This window comes from Meleagris gallopavo, chromosome 22 (assembly GCF_000146605.3).
Source record: "Meleagris gallopavo isolate NT-WF06-2002-E0010 breed Aviagen turkey brand Nicholas breeding stock chromosome 22, Turkey_5.1, whole genome shotgun sequence".
In the NCBI taxonomy this organism is placed as follows: Eukaryota; Metazoa; Chordata; class Aves; order Galliformes; family Phasianidae; genus Meleagris; species Meleagris gallopavo.
Window position 1 is genome coordinate 7,369,722 of NC_015032.2, and position 12,028 is coordinate 7,381,749.

A 12,028-nucleotide genomic window follows, 5' to 3' on the forward strand; every position below is an offset into this window, starting at 1 on the left:
GTTTGGGGCTGTGCATCAGAACAGTGTCAAGCTCTGCTCCTCCCTGAGGCCACGCAGGCACTCAGCACCACAAAGACATTTCTCAGGAAACAGTGTCTTCTGGGAACCTGAAAGACAGAATGGAAACTGTTGATCAGAACAAGCAGCTGTACAACCCCCGAGGCGACATGCAATGCAGAAGGGCTGCTGCCTGACACTGTGTTTAGGTTGGGTGGATTTATGAGCTCCTCTGATAACTGCTATCTGCAGCATCAGTCACCGCCTCTTCGCTGGAATTTCTCTCGGTTTGCTGTTCCCAGCTCTGAGCACCTCTGGAGGGATTCTGGCGTAGCTTTGTCATCGTGCACATTCAAAAAGGTGGAAATCAAGGTCTGATGGCATCTTGTGAACTTTTAAAGGCTCCACTGGTCTCAGAGGTCTGATAAGCTGAGCAGCAGTAGCTGCTCAGTCAGTAGCTGACACAGTTGTGCATCGCAGAGCAGCAGTGCGTTGTACAGTGCTCAGTCCTGGGGTCATTCACAGCTCCTAGATCCAAGTGATCTGGGTGACTGGGAGCAGACTCCCCAGGAGCACTATTTGCATTTTGGAATCCCAAAGTCCCCGAGGCGTTATCTCAAGCTGCAGAGCACCGTAAATCAGAGGGGCCCTTCCCAGCAGTCAGCTTTGATACGGCCCTCCCCCTCCCCACCCGTGCCCTACGGGAAGAAAAACCCTCAGCCATCTCACCCTTGTAAACGGCTCAGGATACAAGAGGAGAACAAAAGATATTTGGTTACTCACAAGTTGTGTGACACTTCCCTGCTGAACAGAGGATAACATCACGCAGTGGTTAAAACACCTCCACTGAGTTTCCTCCAGATTGTCTTTAAAGTATACACACCTTGCACAGCAGTTATTTAATCAACACTGCCACTTCACATCTTCTGATCGTTCTGCAAACCAATTTGAAGTTGTCTGCTTCATTCATTACATTTATTTCAGAGACGGGTGAACTGTAGTATGGGGCGTAGCAGAGGAAAGGTTATACTTAACCCAACATCATTGTCAGAAGCACGAACCAAATGATTCTATGATGATCTCCTGAGCCTTGAGGACAGAGCTCCAATTTTTCTGAATGTTTGTGATTTACACCAGAGTCAACTCTCTGCTCAGCAGAAAACCAGCAGCATATATATCTATACATTTAAAGGCACCAGAATCAATGAGAGTTGAGTATTAGGACAGACGGTAGCCACAAGATATCTCATGGAGTGACAGCTTGACATTTTTACATGACTGTGGAAAGGTGTTTTATATATATGAATATCCAAAATATTTCTTTTGGAGGGAATTAAGACTTACAGCAGAGAGTCAGCAGCAATTCCTGCTGAGCTGAGAATTAACTCTGCTGTCCAATCAGTTTCAGATAGGCTTGAAATGGAAAACTCATGGAGATGCCTATGGCAAATAACACTTTGGGAAAGAAACCTCACATCTGTGGCCTTAAAATGAAAGCAGATCTGATACCAGCCATTTCATAGCTAAGATCAGAAGTGTCACTGCAGGCAACTGCAAAGGCTCCTGCCCCCTGGATGTGCAGATTTTGGTCAGACTGTCTGGAGACTTCTCCATGTTTGAGGCAGCCACCAACAGAACCAATACTGGGATGCTGATTTCAAGAGCCTGAATGCAGCTCTCAGTTCTTAAACTCCTGGTACTGACAGCTCCTACTAGGATTTAGCCAAGAGGAACTCCTCCTGCCTGATATTAGACAATAGTGTATTTCCCAGCAGGAAAAAACCACCTCATTAGTTTTCTGTTTCTTTCATGGCTAATTATTCCTACGTACACGTAGGGAAGCTGTTCCCCAGAATGCTTAAACACAAACCATCATCAGGGAATTAATCCAAAACAAAAGCATCCTTAACCTATTCAGTATTTGCACCAGGGAAGTGTTTTGTCTCTGTCCATCACAAGAGTGACAGCAAGTGGACAAGACGGGGTGGGAACAGTCATCCTCAAAACATGAAAGAAAACCCAAAGTGCTGCCAAATCTGGTGAACAGCTTAGCTTTAGCCAGGCTTTCAGCAGCTTCACATCACGGCAGCTTTGAGCCTTTGCCTGTTTCAGGAAAACAAACCACAATGCTCCCAAAGCTATCCCAGCTTCCTTCCTGCAGGGAACTCTCCTGAGCAGCCTGCGCTCCTGAGGAGATGGAAGCAGCCAGCACAGAGCAGTGGTAATGGACACACACGAAGGCAAAAGACAACTTGACCCTTTGTATTCCTCCTCCGAGTCACAGTGCTCTTTTTTTGAGTAAAGCACAAAGGATGCCAGGGAGGCATTTTGCTGGGGTCTCCTCCCAGCCTTGGCAGTGCTTTGCCTGCTTGGCACCTCGCAAGCAAAGCTGATACCATCAAAGCATCTAATTCTATGCTCCCAGCAACAGAAGATACAGCGGCCTCCTAACCCCAGACCTCTATCAGAACACACAGCTGAGACTCTCTAAAGCAGCTTTTCAACACCATGCAGCTCATGAAAAGAATGTCAAGGCTTTAAAGAAACCAGATCAGTGTGAGACATCTACAAGCTCCCAAGCAAAAGCAAGGTGTTCTAAGGAACAGACAGACTGTCCGAGCAGCAACATTTTGGCCAAATAGCCCCAGCTACATCAGATGTCTAGGATGCCACTGCCAAGTCCTTGTAAGTAACAGAAAAGAATTTCATGACTTGGTGCAGTGTAACCATGTAAGGGCAACTCTGTCCATCTTGTATAGCACAAGTACAGTTCATTCCCTTTCTTGGCTCTAGAAGATCCGAACTATTCCTGTCACATGAAAACAAAGAACGTTTTACACCACAATACTAGAAAATGTAACTCAAAATTGATTTTAAAGGGCCACATACCTTTCCTTGTTAGCGTTCTGCTGAGTTCTGCAACACCTCATGCTGGATGCACAACCACTGATGGCAGTGGGAATTTCACACAGCATTTAGGACAGCATTAATCCCCTCCCAACTGAACTACATTAAGGATATGGCATCATAGCATTTCATCAGTTTATTTTACAAGAAATTAATGAGAAAGTGATGTTTGTTGCTCTTCGTATTTCAGAATTAAAAAAAACCAAACAAACAACACAAAGCAGCAGATAGTATAAATAGCAGAGAAAGTTTTGATTTCTCATTCTTAAATATGTAATTAATACTTGGTGCAAATTTCATTTTGTATGTTTATGTTCTAATGGACTTTTATCGTTTGAAGAGACACCCAAATGACCTCAACTTCATTTTGAACTTTTAAGCTGTCAGTTCACTTTCTCTTAATGGGGGAATTCCACTGAAATCCACATGGATGAGCAAAGTCCCAGAGGTTTAGATGGAAGTCAACAGTATTTACTCTTTGGTAAACTAGGCATTTATCAGCAGTAAACAGATACTGGTTTATTTAGAGTTCTTCCCTAAAGCCAAGGCAGAAGCAGCTAATTTAAGATACGTCAGAAACATGAAATCCAATGAAAACTTATTTCCTTCTACTGTGTACAAAAGAAAGAAATGTAATTGGACATCAGCGAGGCCAAAATTTCTCCCTTTTGGATACTGTATTTGTGTTTCCAGAAAGTGCTTTCAGAGATTTATCTCCTGGAAACACAGCAGAATTACAACTAAAAGCTTTTTTTTTATTTTTGAGGTCTCTCTCATGGCTGATGCCAGAAAATAACTCCAGAATAAAGAATGGCGTTCAAAAAGTGAATGTGAATTCAACACAAAGCTTTTTTTTTCTTCAGTCTTTTCAAATGAACTCCTGCTTGGTTGAAATGCAGGAGTTCAAAGGTTCTGTCATGCTGGAGGAGGAGTAAATTCAAGGGTCATCAGTGGGAATGCAGAACGTACAAGCAAAGGTATTTTACCTTATGACTATTCTGACTAGGCTAACAGCTGATTCTAGTCCCCCCTGTGGAATTTGCTTCTGAAACAAAGGTCTACTTTACTCTGCAACTACACTTTAACATGGGCTGAGCTACTGCACCTAGCTTCAACAGATATTCCAAAGATGTATGTTGCAGCTTGAAGTGTCAAGAAGACAAAACACAGATATGGGGGAAGATGCAAAACGTGAGATAAACGATCCTCCTTGGTTAGATAGTGCTACAATTTCACACTCTCAAGAGAAGTCTGAGGTTGAAGTTTCCCACATCAGTCCTACATGGAGACAATTTATAGCATGAGCAGGAAAGCAACACAGAATTTATCTCTTGAGAAAACTCTGAATTTGACAGAGCAAAGACAATTGCAAACATTGTCCTAGAGGAACTAACATAGTACAATCAGGATATAATATTTCCTTCTTGCAACACACAGTACTTTCTTTCCCAATGACCTCTTTTTTCAGCAGTCCAGAAACAGTTCTAATTAAAAATAAATACCTGAAGTACAGCAGGTAACATCATGAATCAACTTTTTCAAATTAAATCATGAACATTTCTTTGCATTTTACATCAAAAGCACGAAACGATGGAGAATGGCCAGAGAGAAGGAATGGGCAGATAAGAAATGCAAAGTCAGTAGATATTAATTGGCGCTGCTTGCAGACTGCCCGGATTCTGCTAGTAAGATAACTAAGAAATAACACACCAGCAAGCAGAAAGTTTATCCAGCCACTAAAAGATTATTAAGTCAGCTATCAAAATATTGCCAGATACTAAGAGTTATTTCTCCTTAAATCACTTCCTCACTTCTCAGCATCAAGGTCATACTTAAGGGGTTAAAACTCTGAGTCTCTCTCATCAAAATCAGGCTGCAAGCACACAACAAAGTATTATTATTATTTTTTAAGTTTTCCATGAGCTTCAGTATTTGTAATTCACTTACAGAACATGTGTTAAAGGCAGAACAAATATTGTGAGCCTTTTATCAGCAGGAAAAAAGATAAACTTTGATAGCATAACCAAAACAAAGCCTTTGGTTTGGCCAGTGAAAAATCAGCAAGCAGGATTAGATTGTTCCATTGCAAACTGTTCCACTAGAAATGAAAAGAGATCAGCTACGATTGCAAAGCTTGTTATAATTAGAAAGATTATAATGGACAAAGTGTGAAGTGGAAATTCTTGATTTACAGCTGGTGCTGCTGTACAATCTGATTTGTCCTAAGAATTCAAAATTAGAATCCCTACAATGCACCCTTCATTGATACACATTTCTAAGTACTTTTAAGACAAACTACAATGAAACCACTGGTGCTCACTACTTGCACAAAAGACACAGCAAAGTATGGGTTGGAACTGTTTATTTTACATCCGATGTATCCATACCAATTTCAGTCGTTAGAAGTTCCTAGAAGAAAATAAAACAAAGACATTACAAGCTGTTACACCTCAACAGCTCCACTAAGTATTTCAGATCAACTGTGCAAGCATCCTAAAAATACAATGTATACATTTTCATCCTGAAATTTGGATCTGGACTGAACGTTACCTCTGCAAATGTTATTATGGAAAGATAAACATACATACTTGGAAACAATTCCATCATTTTTTGCCAGACGCAGAATGGAGTCATCTGATTCCCCCTACAAGAAAAACAATAATTCTTAGGTGAATGAATGATTGCTGACACAGACTGAAAAGAGGCAGCAGCAGCACTTACTGATGGCAGTGAATTGCACAAGGTTGTTTATTTTTTTTTCCAAAGCAGATCGTTGTATTTTATTGCCACAGATTACTGTTTTTAAAACAAGCTGTTAAGTTGTTTGTTCTTCAGAATAAGAAGCAGAACTTGATAAAATACACACTTGCATTAACAAGACACATTTCTGAGCAAATGAACTGCTGATGAACTCTAGAAAGCTTCACAAAGTGCTTCTTTAACAAATTTAAGACAGTATCATATCTAATAATGATAAACAAAGCCAACGATCAGTTGCTTGGTGTATTCTTGGAAGAAAAAAATTCATTTGCATCTTCTAGAGATTTTTAAAAAATACAAACATAAATGATTCTCCAAATCAAAGAATTGAGGGAAAAACATAAGAAACTGACTCTTAAAGTCAATTAGCTCACGTCTTCACTCTGTCTTTATTATCCCAACAAAAGCTTTTCCTCCAAAGTATGCTGAAAGCACACTTATTTTCCAGGGCCAAACAAAACTAAAAAAAAATCACTGGTCAGTATAAACAGGACCACAATCATATTGTTTCAAGGAAATACCCACCATCCTACGAATTGCTCCACAGATGGCATATGTTTTGAACTGCCCATTGACTCTGCCTGTTACCTTGTCAACCTGTAATTACAAGCAAATTACTCCACAGAGATTCTTACAGAATTCTTACATCATACTTGCCAAAAGCTCACTAATATTATTTGTTTTTCTGCAAAACCCCAAGGCAAACAGTTCTGTTAGAATCTACAAGGTATATATTCAAAACAAACATATTGTTTACTACATAACTTAGCTACAACATCTAATGGATCACACAGCATTACAAAATGCAACAGAAAATGGTAAACATTACTGCCTGTTTAGTTGTTTTTTCAAGTTTCCTTTAATTAAGACAAGGTAATTAATTAAGTCAAGCTGCCCAGAGAGGCTGTGGATGCCCCAGCTCTGGAGGTGTTCAAGGCCAGGCTGGATGGGGCCCTGGGCAACCTGGGCTGGTATGAAATGGGGATGTTGGTGGCCCTGCATGTGGCCGGGGGTTGGAGATTCCTGATCCTTGAGGTCTTTTCCAACCCTGGCCATTCTTTGGTCATTTAGGTGTGGGCTGAAGGGTACAGTGTTGTTACAAAGGAAGAAAAATGACCAAGTTGAAGGACACGAATGGTCTCATTTTATCCGATCACTGAGAAATTTAACGGGAGAAATAAGAGTGAACAATATAAATAATGAAATTAAACAGCGTCGTGAACACTGTAGTACCATGTGGGTTAGTTTCCAAGTTCTGCTAATCTCTGATCTTTGGAAAGCAATCAACAAGGGATCACTGAAGGACAGAGTGAACAATGGATGTATTTGTCTAACGGTTACAAGAAATCACAAACAAAAATAATTTTAAAACGTTCTAAGTCAGATGGATTTTAAACAGCAGGGTCTCTTGATTTATATTGGAATGTAGCCTCGTGATCTCTCACTCAAGAAGAAATAAACAAAACTTCTCAATTCTTTTAATACTCCATGCTCTAATTCAACAAGAATACAAAATTGAAGAACGGGATAAGAAACGTGCTTTCTTGGACAGGTAAAACTGAAAAGGATACCAATCTCCCACAATTAAGCACTTCCTTCCTTCAGGAAAAGAAATCCCCTAATTTTAATTCTAAATATCTAAAGTTGGATGTTTTATTTAGTCACACAGTTAAATGGTCAGGAATAGGTCATTTCCAATCAAAAGGTTGAAAAATAACCAGGAGTGACACAGTAGTACCATAGCAAGTACAAAAGCTCTCTGGCTCTACACTTGTACATTACTGGTTTACAACAAGTGTTCGTATTTACTAACTTCTATCAAAATTGAAAGACACTGCTCTCTTATCAAACCCTCCTGTTAAGAAACTTACCTCAGAAATATTTATCTGAATGGAAGCATGGTCCTTAGCACCAATTATTCGGTTGCTGGCAGAGCTAGGGAGTAAATAAGGAGGTATACTTAAATAGACTCTCAAAGCTAGACTTACATGAAAACAATAGCTGCACAAGTTCACAATGACAACATGAGGCTCAGAATCTGCAGTGCACAAAAAAAATCAGACTTCAGTTTTAAGAGTGTTTGATGGAGACTTTCACTTCAGTCATTCTCAGCTGCCAACCATCCCTACAGTTTGGCTCAGTTTATTCCTATATAGTGCAGCCACGAGCACAGACCTTCAAAATGCTGTAATAATTTGGCTTTTTTTAACATGCATAAAGCATTAAGTCATTGAAATGCTTAAGAAATGTATTTCCTATACCTTTTTTCACCAGGAGCCATGAAAGCTATCAAAAAACATTCATGTTTTTCAGTTTGCTCAGAAATTACTGGCTTCAAAAACATCTAATTAAAAAATAAATCACCCCAAAATAAACCACTTATGTGCACTTTATGAGATGTAAAAAAACCTTCTCACTGTCCATTTTCTACAGACTCAACGTAAGTCTTTATGATGCACTCCCAGATAACAATCATCTAACACGTTTTCTGCAACAGCCTGCAGTGCAGAAATGCTACTACACTACAAACACGTTTCCTTTGAAAGCAGCCCTAAACGATCTGCCACAGCCACTGTAAGGGTGGCTGCTGTGCAACCCAAGAAAAGAGTATTCTCTTCAAATACAGTCTTCGCTGTAAAAAAACTTATAGTAGATAAGTAGAAATACTGAAATAGGATTCTCCTCCCCTCCCCCCCACCAAACATAATAGGTCAAACGTCAGCCTCCGCTCCCTTTATCTGCCCGGGAACCACCACAGCACCGCTCACCATTTCCGAGGCACGTAGAGGTCCACGAACTCGCCGGCGTCGTTCTGCATCGTGTGCGGGTCGGGCCGGGCACCGAGCGCTGAGATCTGGAATGAGCGAGGCAGAGCTCAGCGCCGTCCCACGAGGCCCGGGCCCTACAGCTCCACCACCCCGCCTCACGGCACGCTGCGAACCGAGCTACGGTCATCCTCCCTCCCGCCTTCCAGCCCCCAGGACCTCTCCGGTTCTCATAGCCCTTTTGCGCCGGTTTCCCCTCCCCCGTCCCTCACCAAGCCCTGCCCTCAGACCAGCCGCGCGCCACCGCCATACCTTACACACGCACCGCGGCGGAAAGGAAGGGCTGCTCGCCGGAAGCGGAAATGAGAGCGCGGGCGGGGGGAGGACTTCCGGCGTGGCGTCGTGACGTCACAGATGCGTTAGGCTCCCTCAGAGGCGGCCCGGGCCGCATTATCAGGCCTCCCCTGCCCGCCCCCGGCAGCATAAGCACCATTCCGAAACGCGACGTTTGGTTACAAAACACGTATCAAAACAGTTTTTATTTCACAGCTTCTTAAACGCACAAGTTGACGGGGGGGAGGGGAAATAAAAGTACATGGAACGGTCTAAGCCAGATTCATAAATAACATAGACAAAAAAAAACATAACAGTATTTATTTTTTTTCCTTTCCTTCCCTACACGAGAACGTCGAGCCTCTTGTCGAGAACTGCAACACCTGCCCCATTAGGAGTGCTCTGGGCACAGATGAAGCTGAGGAGGGTTTGGGTCCCGTTTATTAATAGGTAATGCAGTAATAGTCCTTCGCCACATGGTGGCAGCTTTTAGGTGAAATGATTAATACTGCCACAAAGGAAGAACTGAACGGGGCTGGAAGCTACGCACTGGAAACAAAAATAAACACATATACACAGCTACTGTATCGCTCCAGGACTGATCCTGCAGAGACAACACAAAAGAGGTACTCATTGACAAGCTGCATCTGGCTGCTGTTGGCCCAAAGCACTGCTTGTGCTCCTTTCCAACATCGCTGCCTCACTGCGCTGTCGCATCTGCCTGCACCCCACACAGCCTCCAGGCTCAGCACCACTGCGTGGGCCTCAGCCAATGTTTAGAATTACTTTTAAACAGCATTTTGTCAATTAATACTCCTAATCCGAATCTGTTCTTCTGAAGAAAAACAAAACAGCAAACCACACCAAAATATAACCAAAACCTTACCCATTTATGATGGTAAACAATAGTTCCCATTTTGCAAGAGGAACTCCAGCCCAAACACCCACTGCAACTAGACAAACTTCCACTGAATACAGACTGAACTGTTCCAAAAATAAATGCGTTTTTTCCCCTATATGGGGAGAAAGTTAATTGTTAAAGAAAACTCTTCATACACTAAGTAGAAAAAAATCTCCAGAGACATTCTCCAACTTCATTTTCACTAAGCAAAGTGGTCTATGAATTTCTGGACATACCACCTGAAAAATTTCTTTGATCAATTTCAGTTCTTCCTCCTTACCCATGAACACAGGGAGCAGTGGACCACTTCAGCTGTGCTCACGTCTGTTCACTAATTCCAAGGCTCACTATATATTTTTAGCACTTTGTTATTAATTGCATGCAAGGACAGTTATATTCAGTAGAAAGTTGAACCAGTAGGCAATTTTAAAACCCTTCTGTTAGATAATTGGCAAGCCTACCTTATTACCTGCCATCTCATTTACAAAGACTGGAAAGTCCTTCTGTGTTAAAGAGAAGCCAGAAGCATATTAAATTTACACAAATAACTTGAAGCTACGTACAGCTGAACACAGTTACAAAGGAGTCAATAGTCAGTGTGGTTATTACATATGAAAAGTACAATTTGAGCCCTACATAAAGAGGAAGGAGCTCCAATACACTTTGCTGCAACTCTAATGAAGCAAAATTAGCTTCAGGCAAAACATGGCTGAAGAACAAAGATTCAACTTTGTTTTTGCCTACAACATCTAATACAAGGAACAGAAATTTACATTACTTTACATACTGGATAGCAGGTACCCATACCTCAATACAAGGTGTAGCATTTCCATTTAGAAGTCAAACAATTACAAATTCAAAAAATTACAAATTTCTCAGTCTTAATAGCCAAGCATCAGTTTTGCTTCTTGCAAATGGACACAGCTATCTGTAATATAATATTGCTTCAGAAAATAAAACCAAGAGCCAATATCACAGAAGGTTCCACATGTAATCAAAGCTCATTCTCAACCTGGATATTTTAAGAACAAATGAAGGAATAGTCAATGGTCAAAGAACTTATTAACCTCTGTGTAAGCAGTGGGGTGCTGCCTGACACCAGCTGGTAAGTAGCTGTTCAGATGTGCAACAAATGCTAGTATTATGAGGACCATCACAGTGATACAATGCTTGGAAGAACGGAGTAAAAAAAGTAGCATTTTCAATATCAAGCATGCTTTTTGTCATTGGCTTGGTTTGGCAGAAATAGCATTACTGACTTACTGACTTAAGTACTTGCTCAGAGCATGTAAGACCATATATAATACAGTCCTACTGGAAAAGGTGCTTAGTTCAGACTATAGAACTCAGAAACAAATCAATGTAAGAAATTGTATTTTTAGACCAAGTTGCTCTTGGTCAAAAGCACTCATCTTTCATTTAAGAGTGAACTGGGCTGGTAATCACCTTGCTGCAACTACCTAGTTCAACAGGTGGTGTTTCATGACACATTTCAAAACAATCTTTAAATAAAATGTATGTCTTTTAAGATATTATAGTTAACTAAATTGAAACAGCAACTTCAGTCGAGTTATAGATAGTATAGGACAGATGCCATGGGTATCACTAGTGCAGATATACTGGAATTGTTTTCCTTATATGCAAGGCCAATGCAGGTAAAGAATAAATGGCTATATAAATTCAGGATTCTCTATGAAATAACATAACTAACTTAAAAAGTACTGGTACCAGACCAGCCAGTTTTAGGCACATCTTTAAAAAAAAATAAAGTATGTGTTCCATTAATGTAAAAATGCAAGAAGACTCTTGGAAACATTTGGACTTTATGGTGCACTGGAATGGAAGTGATGCTTCCTTTAGTTTCAAGGAATAAAATAAAAGCTTAAAAAAAAGAAACAATACCATAGGATTCTTCATAGGGAAGAACACTTTTAGTAAAACTGAAAAGATAAATAAGGAATAATCAGCAGCCATGACAGCTGACTGGTGAATATTTGTGCTTTAAATGTCCAAAACAAAATGAAGTTCAACATCTCTTCTCGTACCATCTCCCAGACTTCACATGTGTGTCCATAATGCAAACCTCAACAGTTTGAAAACACGCTGCAGACTTGAGAGCTAGAGCTGGCAGGATGCTCCCAGGGCACAAAGGCCAATGGCAACGTCAGCAGCAGAGCTCCAGCTGCCAGCTGGAGTGTAGCTTTGGTTAAGACTGTTGTGTGAGCCGTCTGTAGTGAGGTAACACTTGGTTTTCAGGAAGATAGAGAGCCAGTTCCAAAGCTACAAGGACAGTGAATTCAAAACCAATAAGATCTCTTCTGTTGAATCTGAATCTCTCTTCTAATTTCTATGACAGTGAGAAATA

General features: G+C 40.9%; 1 protein-coding gene across 1 annotated transcript; it reads right to left on the reverse strand.

Moving 5' to 3' along the window:
* Positions 1-5,249: 5,249 nt before the first annotated feature.
* Positions 5,250-8,847, reverse strand: RPS21 (ribosomal protein S21). The gene is made up of 6 exons (XM_003212012.3): positions 8,742-8,847; positions 8,433-8,518; positions 7,536-7,599; positions 6,190-6,261; positions 5,493-5,548; positions 5,250-5,313 (listed from the first exon to the last, which is right to left on the reverse strand). Exons 2-6 carry the CDS (start codon positions 8,480-8,482, stop codon positions 5,304-5,306), a joined length of 252 nt encoding a protein of 83 aa, XP_003212060.1. The 5' UTR covers positions 8,483-8,518; positions 8,742-8,847; the 3' UTR covers positions 5,250-5,303.
* Positions 8,848-12,028: the final 3,181 nt, after the last annotated feature.

Coding starts and splice junctions, on each gene's coding strand:
- RPS21 (XM_003212012.3), bottom strand. CDS start 8,482: ATGCAGAACGACGCCGGCGAGTTCGTGGACCTCTACGTGCCTCGGAAA. Junction 7,600..8,432: donor CTCTACGTGCCTCGGAAATG/GTGAGCGGTGCT, acceptor TTTACTCCCTAG/CTCTGCCAGCAACCGAATAA. Junction 6,262..7,535: donor TTCAGATAAATATTTCTGAG/GTAAGTTTCTTA, acceptor TTGTAATTACAG/GTTGACAAGGTAACAGGCAG.